General features: G+C 63.6%; 1 protein-coding gene across 2 annotated transcripts; it reads left to right on the top strand.

Moving 5' to 3' along the window:
- Positions 1 to 5117: 5117 nt before the first annotated feature.
- TRMT61A (tRNA methyltransferase 61A) lies at positions 5118 to 12034 on the top strand. Of its 2 annotated transcripts, none has more exons than XM_068547562.1 (4): positions 5118 to 5202; positions 5875 to 6234; positions 8675 to 8941; positions 10798 to 12034. In XM_068547562.1, exons 2-4 carry the CDS (start codon positions 5904 to 5906, stop codon positions 11055 to 11057), a joined length of 858 nt encoding a protein of 285 aa, XP_068403663.1. In that variant the 5' UTR covers positions 5118 to 5202; positions 5875 to 5903; the 3' UTR covers positions 11058 to 12034. The 2 variants fall into 2 exon arrangements, with proteins under 2 accessions (XP_068403663.1, XP_068403574.1); XM_068547473.1 differs by having other exon boundaries at positions 5821 to 6234.
- The last annotated feature ends 2733 nt before the right edge of the window (positions 12035 to 14767 follow it).

The following is a 14767-nucleotide window of genomic DNA, read 5'->3' as shown; positions in this document are numbered from 1 at the left end:
CGCTCCGCGCTCCCGCGGCTCTTAAGGGGCGCGACGCGGGCCTCCCATTGGCCGCTATTTATAGCCCATTCATTCCATTGGACCACGCTACGGGGTGGTGCCGTCGCTTTGTCCGCCGCCTGCAGCCCCCCGGAGCCCCCCCACCCCAGGCAGCCCACCCCGACTATCCCCTCGCTGGGACCCCGCGCAGCCCGCCTACCCCACCCCACGCCCGCCCAGGATCCCGAAGCCGGAACCTCAGGCCCTTGGACATTCTGGATTCCCCCACCCCCCCGCCTGCCTCCGAGCGGGAAACCGAGGCAGGAGGGCCACCAGGCACTTGAGGACGCTCGGGCTTGTCTGCACCATGGCTCCCTCGTCTTGCCAGTCCCCGCGGTGGTCGCGGCGAGGGGCCAGGCGAGGGCGTCCAGGGCTTCCACAGCAGGTACTGCCAAACCCCCGCCGCCCCCCCTTCTCCCGCCCCGGCCGAGCTGGCCCCGAGCCGCCGACCTTCTCCAAGGTGCCCGCAGGCATCTCCCGGGCGCTCTTGGTGCAGAGCGAAGGCGCTCCGGAGGCACAGCCTGGCTGCGGCCCAGCCCGGCGGCGCCCTTTGTGCCTTGACCTTGGGCAAGTCCCCGGGCTTTGGGGCGTCTGAGCCAGAGACCCCCGGGCCCAGCCCCTCCTGGTTGATGCGGAAATACTCTGGCTCTGCTGCGGAGTGCACAGTCTCAGAGTCCCCAGACCCCAGGCCTGTGCCCTCTCTGCAGGGGACAGGTTCATCTCCCTACCCCACCCCCAAAGGCAGTCCTCAGAGACTTTTGGCAAAGACTGGAGGAAATGCTAACAAACAATAAGCACATGTGAGATTTAAAAAAAAAAAAAAAAAAAGACACTAAAAATCAGAATCACGCAAGTTAAAATAACGACTATGCCTTCCACTAGCCCCAACACACCCAGACTGGCAAAAAAAGAAAAAATTGATACCAGCCAGTGTTGGCTATGGGTTGGAATGTGGGGAGACAAGCATTCACATGCTGCCTGCAACTGTGAATTACTACATCGTTTTAGGAAAGTAATTTGGCAGTATCTATTAAAATTTAAAATGTTCGTACTCCATGACCCAGCAATCACACTTCTAGGAATCCAGCCTATAGACAGTCTCATTTCTCTTTGCAGATAGACCAAGAGATGTGTAGTAGGAGAAACAAACACAAACAAACCCGGATATAACTCGATGCCCATCACCTGGGGACTGGCCGGGGGTAGGGAAGGCATCTCCCCAGTGTGGAATATTATACAGCTATTAAAAAGCGTGAATTGGAGCTTGTGTGGTTGATGTCCATCATACGTTGCTTTGTGAATGAAGCAAGGAAGGGGGAAGACCCTTATCTATGTGTATATTTAACAAAATCCCTCCAGGACTGCACAGTGTGCTCTGTGGGCAGCAAGGTGAACACTGCTGCTGCTGCAGGAAGACTGGCTGTGAGCAAGCAGCTATGTGAACAAAATATCATCCGGAGATGTGAGGAGATGGGTCGTGCGGAGGCTGGGGCAGAGCGGGCATTCCAGCGTATTTTGTGCCTCTGAGGAATGGGCACTGGAGCAAAGGGCGAGCAAGTCCCTTTGCGTCTGCCTCTGTGCTCTGTCCCCCATGGTTACTGCGGAGAGACTTCTGCCTCTTCTCTTGCTCACCTTGGCGTGTTTTGACCTGCTCGCAGTCAGCATTTTTTAGACCCATGAAACAAGCCAAGGTAAAAAAGGCAAATGAGTCTGGACTGGCCAGACAGCAGGTGTCCCTTAAGCCTGAAATCCCTGTGTTCTGTGCCCCCTGCAACCCCTTCCCCTAATTTTAGAAATATCTGCAGCTGCCTTTCCCAACTCTCCACCCCAAAGGCCTGATGGGCTCAAGTTTCTGTTTCTAGAAACAGAGCTGCCGGTCCTAGAGGCCTATTTGGCTTTCAGACCCCAGCGGGTGGAGGGGTGGCACTCAGGGCTTCCTCTTTGTCTGTAGCCTCTGCAGCTTCCCAGAAGGCCCCCCTCCCCCATGCTCAGGCCACCAAGGGCCTGACCAACATGGGAGGATGAGGGCAGGAAAGGACCCCTGCTCCCCTTTCTCTCCACAAGCAAGGTCCACACTGGAGAGGTGAAGTCCAGAGGCTTGGGGTCTTGCACAGGGCCGGGCCCTAGCAATGCTGCTGCTTGGGGCTCCAGCAATCCTCAGCCTTCAGAGATGAGTGTTTTGTCCTAGTTTTGCAGATGAGCAAAGGGGAGATTGGAAGGTGCGTGATGGGGGACCGGGTTGGAGGTCGGCTGTCCCTCAGCGGTCCTGGAGTGACTGGCCCTGTGCTAACCTGAACTGGGGCCCACCCTGGGGACTCACGGCTGGCCAAGCCTGGGCTGGACTCAGTCTGATAGCGCACATGGTCAGCAGCTGTGATGGGGGAAGGGGGGAGGGGGCCTTTGAGGCCTTTAGACCCAAAAGTCAGGGTGAGGCCCCCCACCAGGCAGGGGCTGCTTGGGAGCCTGGGTGGTCCCAAGCAGGGGAGCAGGAAGGGGGCCAGGAGGGTACCAGCCTCCACCTCAGCAGGAAGAACACTGCCCCCAGCTACACTTGCCCTCGTCTGTGGACCCTCCACTCTCCCTAGGGCCCACACAGGAGCCGGTTTGGCCGCGTCCGGGCAAGAAGCTGGGTGACATCACCGGGCCCATTTATGGTCCAGGTTTCTTGGAAATCACACCCGGTTATACATTAACCACCTGGCCCTGGAGGGGGTGGGGAGCCTCAAAGGAGTCCCCGGCCTTTCATCCACAGAACATGACCCTGCTCAGCGGGGCAGGCACAGAGCTGGGCAGGTGGAGGTGAGCCACGTAGGAGGGCAGGGCCAGGATCCAAGCAGGGGACGCAAGGCCATCCTCAGAGTCTGTGCTCAGAGTGCAGCCCGGGTGGGCATTGCTTCCTCCTGGTCCCCCGTCCCTGAGCTCCACAAAACCCAAAAGGGAAGTTAGTTAGGGTCAGAAAAGGAGCAGGGGCTGCCTTGTGGTCACAGAGCATGGTGGGGCAGGAGACTGAGCTGCTCAGGGAAGAGGAGACCTTGGGTCACCTGATCCCTGCCTGAGATGAGAGCAGAGCAGCCTCCCCCAGTGGGCATCCTCAGGGTCTCCCTTTCCTCCAGGGCCTACTTCCTGCCAGTTCCCAGCTTTCTTCAAATCTGCCACTAGTTCTCTGAAGCCAAGTTTACTGGCTCTAAATCCCAATCCCGCTTTGGCCATGTTGGCTGTGTGATCTTATGCAAGTTACTTGACCTCCCTGAGCCTCAGTTTCCCCATCTGTAAAGTGGTGGTCCCTCTCTCACAGGATTGTGGGGAAGACTCAATGTGATGACACTTAGCTGGGCTCATACAGTATCAGTTCTTTTTAGGGGGGGGCCCAATATATAAACTGCCCTGGGCAAAGTACCCACCTGACCTGGCTAATCAGTTGGTGCTTGAGGACTCAGGCTGATGGGGCAGGCTCAGATGGACAGCCCTGGGAAGGCTGCTTGGAGGAGGGGGCAGTGGAGGAGCTGGCCAGCCAGTCACAGAGAGGCGAGTGGGAAGTTGGGAGTCCTAATTTAGGCTCTTAGTAGGCACTCAGCCGCTGAGTAGCTGCAAGCCTGGGGAAAAGGAACCCCCACGAGAAGTGGAAAGTTGAGATCTCCCAGGAGAGCAATTAGGGGGTGATTCAGGCTGGTGCAAAGTCACCTGGAACAAAGGTTGGCGAGCCGTGGATGGAGCTGGGTTGTCTCAGTGTCGAGAGCAAGAGGCAAGAGGAGCTGGGTTGTCTCAGTGTCGAGAGCAAGAGGCAAGGGGACAGTGATGAAGCCACACAGGCAGCTGGTGGCCAGAGCACTGGCCCCACAGGGACAAGAACCCACAGAGAATGGGAGGCCACCAAGGCCCCTCACCTTCTTCCTCTGGGGCTCCAAGGCCCAGGCCCAGTCAGGGCAGGGGCACGGAGGGGCTGAGGCTAGGCACCTGGGTCTCCATCATGGGCTCTGTGGTCCACAGACACCCTCACCAGTCCTGGCCCCAGAGGAGGGAGAGTTCAGAGTGCCTCACAGATTGGCAGGGCTCTGGGAAGGGACTGGCTCTGCAGGGCTTGGCTACTCCCATTTGCCCAGGATGGAGCAGCCTGGGCCTGGGAAGTGTGGCCTAGGGTCATTGCTAGCTGGCCCTGGGTTAGGGCTCAGGCCTCAGGGTGGCTGGGTGGGCTGGGGTCTCTATCCCTCTCCAGTACCCGAGGCTAACAGGATAAGCCCTGGCCCACAGGGACCTGTGTGCTGGAGGAAAACAGTCCATGTCCCCTGTCCCCCTCCCCCACACACACTCTCCAGAGGAACTGGCTCTGAATCAGCTCTGCTGAGACAGAGCAGGGCTGCTGCTTCCCTTTTCTGCCCCTGTCCTCCAGCTGCCCCTCCCCCTGTCCCCTGCTCAGGCCACTGGCCCTGTCCTCACTGACCGGCCCCAAAGGGAGCACAGTTCAGCCACTGCTCATTGCACCCTGGGTTCCAGGAGGGGACAGAGGACCCCCTCCCTCCTTGAAGCAGCTCCTGCACTCCGGAGAATGTGCCCCTGAAGAGGAGGCAGGCCAAGAAGAGGCAAGGCCTGGGCCTAAGGCCACTTCTGCAGACCCTTCCAGGCCACCATCTCCTGCTCCTCTGGCTGACCCTAGCCAAAGCCTTCTGGGTCGACCCTCTCATCGGCGATTCCATTTTCTGGAATTTATGCTGGGGCCCGTCAGAGGTGTTCCCAGAGCGGTTTGCAGTGACAAAATGTCCATGGCAAGTGTCCTCGGAGGGGACTGCGCAGCTCGCCTGGGCGGCCCTTCCGGGGACTCCGGGGCTGTCAAAAGGCTGCGGAACGGGGCCCTGCCCTGTTCCGCAGCCTTTATCAATAGCGCCCGTAGGAGGAGTCTGGAAGGACTGCAGCAGCTCGGCGGCGGGACAGTGGGACTTTCAGTTTGTCTTTTGCACGAGTACAAATAAAGCAGAGAGTCCGAGCACGAGGCGCGCTCCGGTGGCCGGGAGGGACGGCCCGTGGGTCCCGGGAGCCCGCGCGCGCGGGGCGGTACGCCATGACGTCATCGGCGGGCGCCGCGCACCAGGCCAGAGCCGGAAGTGCTGTGGCGGCGCCGCGGGGCCACGTGCAGACCCTCCGGGAGTCGGAGGCCGACGAGCGTCGCCGGTGAGACTCCGCAGGGCCAGGGTGGCAGTGCGCGGGTGGGGGTCGCCCTGCACTTCCCTGCAGCCTCCCATGGCCGCCCCCAGCCCTGTGCCAGCCTGGCCTAAGCCTCCCCCTGCCTCTACACAGGCCAGGCCAGTGTTCATGTTTACTGCCCCTTGCACGTATCCAACCTCTGCTTGGGAGCCCTTACATCTGCATCCCCCTGCCACTTGTCTGCCCAGGAGCCCGCCATAGGGGAAACTGGGGAGGGGGGGGGTCTGCCTGGCCTGGAGGTGACCTCACGGGCCATTTGCAGCTCTTCCCTAGGTAGTTGCTCTCTCATCCTACAGCTGGAGGATGGAAGCCAAGCTCCTTGAGAAGGGTGATGAGAGAGAGGGTCAGGCTCTTACTTTGTGGGAATCCTTGGGCCCCTCCTCTGCCAGTGTAGGGCCTCAGTTTCTCCATCTGTGATTTGGGCTGATGGCTTTTTTCTTAAGACCACACCAAGAAGGGCTTCAAATGTCAGGCCAGGGTACAGCCCTATTGGGCTGTCCTAATGGGCAGTGCCAGGGACTGAGCCAGCTACTGCACCCCCATTGCTCAGGATCTGGGCCTCACAGCCTTCTCTCTGGACCCCAGGTGCATATCCTGCCTCCTGGCCCCCTTACATGTTCATGCTGACACACCTCCCAGGTCCCTGGCACCTGCCAGACAGCAACACCATGAGCTTCGTGGCGTACGAGGAGCTGATCAAAGAGGGTGACACAGCCATCCTGTCACTGGGCCATGGTGCGATGGTGGCAGTGCGTGTGCAGCGTGGGGCCCAGACCCAGACCCGGCACGGCGTCCTTCGGCATTCAGTAGACCTCATTGGCCGCCCCTTCGGCTCCAAGGTGACCTGCGGCCGAGGTGGCTGGGTGTATGTGCTGCACCCCACACCTGAGCTCTGGACACTGAACCTGCCACACCGCACCCAGATCCTCTACTCCACCGACATTGCCCTGCTCACCATGATGCTGGAGCTTCGGCCTGGCTCTGTGGTCTGTGAATCGGGTGAGTTCTTCAGGTTACCTCAGTTCATGAAGGTGGAGGTCAAACCCACTGTCCAGACAGCCTCCAGCCTGCCCTTCCTGAACACAGGCATTATTACTCAACTTCTGTTTTAACAGGGTCTTTCTTGGGGGGCTGACTGCAGGGAGTGAGGGCAGAAGCAAGGAAGCTGGTTAGGAGACTGGTGCTGTACTCTGCGTGTGAGTTGATGGGACTGGACCAAGGCTAGCCCGCTGGAGGAGCTGGTGCCCCGGGGGGATCCTACTTCTCTAGGTGGGGTGGGGGGTGTGAGCGCTGCTCGGCGCTCACCAAGGTGCTGACAGAAGGGCAGAGGGTGCCTGGCCTGGCAGTCCCTGACTGCTGCGAATGGGAGCCCCAGGCCCAGGGCTGAGAGTGCCCCTTCCTGGAGGGAGGCCAGGGCTGCTTCAGGGTGCTCACTGTGGGTGAGGAGCCGGCCCCGTGCTCATCCCAGGCCAGCACCATTGTCACTGAGCCCAGAGCCTGGAGTGCAGATGGAAGTGCCTGAAGGCAGCTGTTCCCAGCCTCTGCACATGTGTGCGCGCGCGTGCGCGTATACACACACACGCAGGTGTTGGGGATTGAAGCATGCAACCTAGCCAAGAACAGCCCAGGCCCAGGTGTGCCTAGATTTCCAGCATGTTTTTCGTGGGCTGGGCATCTGGGTTCCAGAGTCACGAAGAGTTCCCAATAGCACTGCTGCCAACTTTTGGAGGCTTCAAGCCATCTCCGTCCCTCTCTTTGTCCACATGGAGGGCCTCAGTTTCTCCATGTGGACAATCGGATGGTTCTTTTTGCCCAGCCAAGCACTTTGAACTGGGGAGAGTCAGATGCAGAACCTGGGCAGTGAGTGGGTCAGAGAGTGGGTGGGGCCTGGGCAGAGGCTGCGCAGCACCAGGGCAGCTGGGTGGGTGGACAGGGTTCAGGGCCAGCTCATCCCCTGCTTCCCCCCGTGCATCCACAGCCTGGGCCTCGCTCCACTCGGCTGAAAAGTGCTGTCAGCGAGCATGCTTCTGGGCTCCTCTGATGTGCCAGCTTCCCTTCTAGGAACCGTGGGTACAGCCGTGACAAGGCAGACCAAGTTTCTGCTTCTCAAAGGGGACAGACAGGAAGCCCACTGTGACGGTTTCGGTGCTGTTGATTGCTGGGGGGCTTGGGAGACAGGGCTGCGTGTTTGAGGGTGACTCAGAGAGGGGTCCCTCCAGCTAGGGGTGTCAGGGAAGACCTCTCTGAGGCGGGAGCAGTGAGTTGAATGTGGTTGAATATGATGGGAAGGCGGTACCAAGAGCCAAAGGGGAGGGTCACCCCAAGGGAGAGCCTTGCAAAGACCCTGCACGAGGGGCCATCAAGGAGACCAGTGTGCAGGAGCAGGGATGAGGTCAGGGAGGAAGTGGGCGCTGCTCGGGCGTCACGAGGAGTCCGACTCAGCCGTGTGTGGGAAGGGCAGAGGCCTGGTCTGACCGAGGGGGGAGAGAATCCGCGGCTGTGTTGAGGTGGACTGAAGGCGGGGGTCAGGGGCTGTTACGGGGAGCCGGCAGGCAGGTGGGGAGAAGGAGCGGCTCCTGGAGAGATGGGGAAGGAGGTGCAGGAGTTACCTGTCGGGGAGGGGAGGGCTCCTCCGTGGCGTCTGGCTGGGCAGTCATGTCACCAACTGGTTCGGGAGGCTTGGCAGGGAGTGGATTTGGGTTGGATCGGCTCCAGCTCTGCACCTGTAAATGCTGGGCGCTGTTTGCGGTCGCGGGGGAGGTGATCGGTGTGCAGTGGGCGCCCGGGTGTCTTCGTGAGGCCTGGCGCCTGGAGCAGCGAGGTGGGGGAAGGTCACGGGGGGTGACCGGAGGACGCAGGCCCGGCCGGGCGCTGCAGGGCAGGAAGGCCGGTAGAGGGGCGGCCCGTGAGGCTGGGGGAAAACTGAGAGACGATGACGTGGGGGGCACGTTGGTCACCGTGTCTCTGGTCGCGCAGGGTGAGGGCAGAGCTGCACCCCGTGTGGCGGGAGCGGGTCGGGGGGGGGGGCAGGAAGATGGACTGACCTGAGTCCCTCGGGGAGCTTGGGCCCAGCCACCACGTGGGACGGTTCCAGTCCTCTTGATCTGCTCCGTACAGAGCCTGCAGGGCCGCGGGCCGGTCCCGGCCCCTCTCGGGACCCGTCTTCGGGGCTCCAGGTCTGTGCAGCAGAGTCTCTCCAGAGCTGGGGGTGGGCAGGGCTGCCACCCTCCCCGCGAGACCCACGGCAGACATAGATGATCAGTCAGCTCCCTCCACTGCCCCCGCCACACATGCAGCCTTCGTGTCCCAGGACCCCTCAGGGAGCTCCAGACTGGTGCCCGCTGGTAACCCGGGGTCGGCTGACCTCATGGGCCCTTGGTGGGACCCTCAGGGTGAGGGTGGGGTCGTTTCCCGTCTGACACCCGTCCGGTCCCGCTAGGCACCGGCAGCGGCTCCGTGTCCCACGCCATCATCCGCACCATCGCACCCACGGGCCACCTGCACACGGTGGAGTTCCACCAGCAGCGGGCGGAGAAGGCTCGGGAGGAGTTCCAGGAGCACCGCGTGGGCCGATGGGTGACCGTGCGCAACCAGGACGTGTGCCGCAGCGGCTTCGGCGTGAGCCGCGTGGCGGACGCTGTCTTCCTGGACATCCCCTCGCCTTGGGAGGCCGTGGGCCATGCCTGGGACGCCCTGAAGGTCGAAGGTGAGCCGGGGGGTCTGGGAGGGGTGTGGCCAGGCCGGGGCCCCTTTCGGCCTGAGCGGGGGGTAGGTCAGGGCAGCGGGGGAGTCGTGGGGAGGTCGCCCAGGGAGAGGGTGAGGGTGAGAGGGGTCAGGGCTGGGGAGAGTGGGGCTCCACCTGGGCCCCTGCCCCTTGGCCTGGCCCCGCTCCCACCCCAAGGTGGGAGGTGTCTCCGGTCCCTGGGGAATGTGGCAGCCCTGCCTGAGTGAGAGGCGGGGCCTGCACCCCTGGGCATGCCAGAGGTCAGAGGGCAGCCCCTCACCCCAGCCGGTGCCTGCAGAGTCTCCCTTCCCCACCCGCCACAGGCAGGCTAATGTGCCCCTTTTAGGGAAGATGCTGGGTGCAGAGGCGGGAAGGTCGGCTCCGAGCCAGGGAGGTGCTGGCGAGGCCCTGGGTTTTTCCCTTTTCTGGAGAAGTTGCTGGCTCGGGCAGCCGGGCCCGTCCTCCTGCCCGCTGAGCGGTGCAGCACGAGGGGGCGGGAGAGGCAAGCCGGGGCGCCCCAGGGAAGGTCTGCCCCTTGGAAAGACAGGCGCCGAGGCCCAGCTCCGGCAGCAAGGCAGCCATAGGGTCCCAGTGGGGCCCCTGCCCGCTGGCTCAAGCTCAGCCCTGGACTCCTGTGGCCTGGGGCTGGGGAGAGGGGCAGCGCCGGCTTCCCCACACCTCTGCCCCCTCCGGCTTTGCCCCCTGGACACCTGCAGGTCCTCGCTGCTCCAGGGACACCAGCGGGCCCAGGCCTCGGTCCCCGAGGGAGCCATGCTGTGTGCTGTCCCGTCCCCCCTGCCCCGCTAAGCCCTGTTCTCTGGATCTGCTTGATCTGGCCCAGAGGCTTCCGACTTCCTCGTGGGTCTGGCGCTTCTCCAGCTTGGCCCGGCGAGGTGCGGCCCCGGGCTCTCTGGGCCTCTGGCTGACCAGCAGGCTCAGGCCCCGTCTAATGGGGCCTGTTTCCTCGGCTGTGTGCACAGGGGTTGGGTCCCCTCTCGGGGGTGACCCTGTGCCCTCTGGGTTCACGTCAACCGCACACTGCCTCCAAGCCCAGGCCTCCCAGCGGACCACCTGGGGGTCTGTGTCCCAGGCGTGGCTGAGGTGACCAGGCCTCAGGGACCTCTGGGGGCTGGCCTGGGCCACGTCCGTTCCCCTAGCCAGCCTGCAGGATGCGTGGGCGAGCCCCGGTGGGAGGCGGCAGGAAGGGGCTGCGGCTCCTGCCCCCTCTCCCTCACCCTTGGTCCGTGGGGCTCCGCTCAGAGTAGGCGCCTCGTGTTCCCAGGAGCGGGCGACAGCCTCTAATTTCCCGTGACAGCCGCAGCCCCCGCCCCCGGGGCTGCTCTGTATGGTTAAAGCTGTTCAGGCCCAGCACTCTGGCAGCTGCCATGCCAAGGTTCTGCCCGGCTCTCAGCTGCCTGGTGGGAATCAGGGGTGGCGGTGCCCTCTGGAAGCCCAGGGGGATCAGGGTGGTGGGCTGGGCCTGTGCCGGCACGTGAGAGGGCTTGGTTCAGGCGGGCCCTGCCCCGTGGCTGCAGAAGAGCTTCTGCCCCCGGGCCCCGGCCCAGCTCCTCTACTCTGGGGCCGCAGCTCTTCGTGGCCAGAGGGCTTGGTGGGGGCTTCATGGCCTCGGACCGCAGGGCAGGGGTCGGGGCACCTACCCTCCTCAGCTCACACAGTGGGGTCTCGCAGCGCCCACTCCCGAAGGGATTGGGGGTGCATTGCCTCTGCCCTGCAGTCCCAGCCCGCAGACCCCCGGGCCAGAGGAGGCGGGCAGGCGGGCGGGCAGGGCTCTGGGGGCGGCCCCCTGCCCTCTGACCCCGCGTCCTCCTCCTGTGCAGGCGGACGCTTCTGCTCGTTCTCCCCGTGCATCGAGCAGGTGCAGCGCACGTGCCAGGCACTGGCGGCCTGTGGCTTCTCGGAGCTGAGCACCCTGGAGGTGTTGCCCCAGGTCTACAACGTGCGCACCATCAGCCTGCCCGCGCCTGACCTGGGGGCCAGTCCGGGCCCCGACGCCGGCCCCTTCCGCAGCGGCATGCCCATGAAGGAGACCGTGGGCCACACCGGCTACCTGACCTTCGCCACCAAGACCCCGGGCTAGCGAGCCGCCCGCCAGGAGCTCCAGGGAGCTGGGAGCACCACGGGGCCAGACGGGGAGGCGAAGCTCGGCCAGAGGCTGCCTTATATGGTCAGCGGATGCCTGCCGGGGCCTGTGTTTAGAAACCTACGGACGCAGCGTGGCGCGGGGCTGGGGGCCTCCCGGGTGGCTGAGTGTCCGGCCCCTGGGGAGGGAGGCCTCCCGCCCACGTCACCGCTGTGGTCAGCGTCCCCGTCCTGCGGCTCTTTGTTGCCACTCAGCGTCTGCACTGCCGTAGGCTCTTCTGGATGTTGAGGCCCAAGAGTGCAGGTGGCGGGGCGCAGGTCTGACCCTTCCCAGGTGGCCCCAAACGAGGAGGGAGGAAACGGGGAGCAAAGACCCGGAGGAGGAGGGCCAGGGACCCCCACGGTCCAGCTGCCCGGCATCTGAGGCGACCCCGCTGTGTGGCCTCAGGCCTGACCCCACCCATCTGGGCAGTGCACAGGCCGTGTGGGCATGTCCCTAGATTCCCGCTGGCGCAGGGCCGGGGCAGCCCCGCTGCTTCGCTTCTGCCTCCGGGAAGTACCTCTGCGGTCCTGGCTCAGCCAGAGCCCTCACGTGTCGATGCGTGCGAACACACAGCGTCACGTAGGGAAGAGCTGGGCAGGGCGGGAACATGCGTCCAGTGGCTGGCCAGTCGGGTCGGGCCCACTCGGTGCCCCTGCCGCTCACAGGAGCCGCAGGGATGTGGGGATGGGGGCGTGCACCCAGGACGGAGTGGGGGGCGCCAGCCCTGCCCTGGCCTGCTCTCCAGCTCTGGTTCACGGCTGGCGTCCCTCCCGCCCTGCTGCTTGAAGGGTCTGGGTGCCTGCCCTTGGCCTCAGCCAGCCGTCAGGCGCCTCGGTGACCCCAGGTCGGCACGAGAGCCCCAGGGTCCCGGGCTGGCCTGAGGCTGGTCCCCGACCACCCCTGGCAGGGAAATAAAACACTGTTGCCCCTGCTGTGCTGACTGGTCCCCCTGGTGCCCCACGAGGCCAGACCTCCACTCCCCACACCAGCATCCAGGCTGGACCTCCCTGCACATGGCCCCCCGGCCCCTGCTCCTTCCTCTCCCCGGGCAGACACCACAGGGGCTCCAGGACAATGGCCTGGGACATGGTGGACAAAGGGGCAAGTGTGTGGCCACCCCCACCCAGCTGCAGAAAGGGCCACTTGTTCCTGGGAAGGGTGGGGGCGGGGGAGGGAGAGAGTCCCTGGCTGTGTGTGTGTGTGTGTGTGTGTGTGTGTGTGTGTGTGTGTGTGTGTGTGTGTGTGTGTGTGTGTGTGTGTGTGTGTGTGTGTGTGTGTGTGTGTGTGTGTGTGTGTGTGTGTGTGTGTGTGTGTGTGTGTGTGTGTGTGTGTTTCCGTCCGTCCATGTCCGGCTGGGCCTTCCGTCCACAGCCCGGCCTGGGCACCTGGGTTGCCTCTCTTGTTGCCTGAAGGGCCCAGAACTCAAGAAGGACCTCCCAGGCCTGCTGTCCTGGCCCCAGGCCACCACCCAGGCTTTGGGGGTCCTTGGAGGGATGCCAAGTGAGGTGGGCCTGCAAGAGGACCAGTCTCTTGGTGGCAGCATCACAGGGCCAGGGGCGCCTTGTGTCTCCTTGTAAGACCTGTGTCCCCTCAGAGACCCTAGGGTCCCTGGAAGCCCTTGCCCTACTCCAGGGATCATGTCCCCCCTTCAAGGACCTGTCCTGACCTCTGACCAGATGCCTAGTCTGGGGACACAGGAGGGACCTGGGCTTTCCTTGGCCTTCAGGAAAGGCCTGTGAGGTGTCTGATGTAGGGCATAGGCCGCCTCTGCAGGCCTGGCTCTGCCTGTTCTCCAGGCGGGGCTTCGGCTGGCAGGCTAGACTGTGGCCCTGGGTGAGTCACTGGAGCCCGCACTTGGGTCCGTGTGAGCTGGAAGGGAAAGCCCAGGATGGATGAAGGCGCAGGGCCACCAGGTAGGGGTCAGGCGACCTGGATCCCTGTCCACGCTCGCAGTTGCACTTGGCACAGAGCTGCTCTCAAGTATGGGGCCCTCCAGCCCCTTGACTGTCTGCCAGGCCCTGCACACGAGCCCCCAGGGCCCCACTGGGCCTCTATCCCATGCCAGGGGCCTCAGCCTGGAGCCCCACCTGGCCCCAAGCCAGCAGTGAACTCCTGCGCATCCTTCAAAAACCCCTCAAGTGTCTCTCAGTGCTTCCCACCCCCCCGCCCCACACCGAGGCAAGAGCGTCTTGCTCAAGCACGTCTTCTGCTCCCACACATCCCATGCTGGTGATCACCCCTGTAGGGCTGCGCCTAGCCCGGGAGCCCCTTCAGGCAGACAAGCAGAAGCCAAGCGGCCCCACAAATTCTGCAAATGGGGAGCTTGATGCCCAGAGAGGGCCAGGGCCCGTGGTGAGTGACTGATCAGCAGGTCACTTGGTCACCTCCTCGAGGCAGGAGCCTAGGGCTGGTCACAGGACAAGGATTCACCCGGAAAGTCCCCGTCCAGCCCCAGACGCACACCTCTGGCCTTCAGTTTTTCCTCGGAAATTCCTGCGCCTGCCCAGCCCTGGTCTGAGTGGCTGAGACGTGACACATCAGCTTCCTCCGCTGCAGCCCCCGCTCCCAGGTCTGAGCCCGGGAAACAGATGGCCACTCAGACTCACTCACCTGCCCTGAGGGCCCCGGGCCAGGATCCCACCTTCGGGCCAGGTTCAGGGCCTGCCTCTGGAGCTGTCTCCAGCCACCTCCCCCTGGAAGCCCCCCGGGCTTTGCCCCCACAGCCCCAGCGTGAGCTGCTCCTGTCCTCCCTGTGCTTCACCATCACCTGCCTTGGAGGGGCTTGTGCCCTGCGCCCAACCTGGGGCAGTGTGGGTTGGGGGCTCGGGGTGGTTGTTGGATGGGTGTTGGTTCAAGGGATGCCAGGCCCCTGGAGGCTGTACCCTGTCTAGCAGAGGGCGACAAGGAAGGTCATCTTCCGCATGAGGACAAGTCAGGGGATGGGCTTCCCCACACCTGCCCCCCTCAACCCTGCAGTCTGCAGGAAGGCCCCCCCTTCCCGTCCCCTTCTCTCTGCCTCCGTGGCCTCTGTTCTCCCAGGGCTGCCGGCTCTCCGGCCTCTAGCCTGCATGCTGGAGGGCGGGTGGGCTGCGTGGGACCCTGGCCCAGGGGAATGATGCAGCTCCTACCCCATCCCAGCCCACTGCACAGGGGGAGAAACTGAGGCCCAGCAGAGATGAGGCAGATCCAGGCCTCCACCCACCCACCCAGGACCTCCTATATCTGACACTCTCCCACCCGTGTGGTTGTCTAGGGTGTGACCACGGAGGCCAAAGGAGACTTCTGCTGCAGTCATGGAAGGCTCCTTGGAAGAGGCGACGGTCTGCAGGGTGTGGAAGGGCTGGTGGAAATTGGAGGCGGTGAGCAGGAGGCCTCCCCAGGTGGGAGCAGGAGGCCCCAGGCAGGACAGCTTCCTGCAGGCCCAGGAGAATGAAATGGAAAGCGTCAGGAGAGGCTGCTTTGGAGCCCCAGGCTGGTAATGCCTGCTGTTTGCAAGGCTGCTCTGAGTACAGGCCAGTCATGGGACCCAGTGCTCTGCTCTGCCCAGGGGCTCTTGGGCTCACATGCCAGCCTGGGGGTGTCCCTTCCTCCTAGTGGGGCTCAGGTGAGAGCATCCCTGGGTTGGCCCTGCTGGAGGTCTTGGCTCCCGATGCCCCCAGGAGGGA

This window comes from Eschrichtius robustus, chromosome 1 (assembly GCF_028021215.1).
Source record: "Eschrichtius robustus isolate mEscRob2 chromosome 1, mEscRob2.pri, whole genome shotgun sequence".
Lineage (NCBI taxonomy): Eukaryota > Metazoa > Chordata > Mammalia > Artiodactyla > Eschrichtiidae > Eschrichtius > Eschrichtius robustus.
This window is presented reverse-complemented; position numbering and strand designations above follow the sequence as displayed.

Excerpts from the sequence above, each read along its gene's own strand:
- TRMT61A (XM_068547473.1), top strand. The coding sequence starts at position 5,850 with ATGTTCATGCTGACACACCTCCCAGGTCCCTGGCACCTGCCAGACAGC. Across the intron at positions 6,235-8,674 it reads CTCTGTGGTCTGTGAATCGG|GCACCGGCAGCGGCTCCGTG; the intron begins GTGAGTTCTTCA and ends CGGTCCCGCTAG. Across the intron at positions 8,942-10,797 it reads GGACGCCCTGAAGGTCGAAG|GCGGACGCTTCTGCTCGTTC; the intron begins GTGAGCCGGGGG and ends CCTCCTGTGCAG.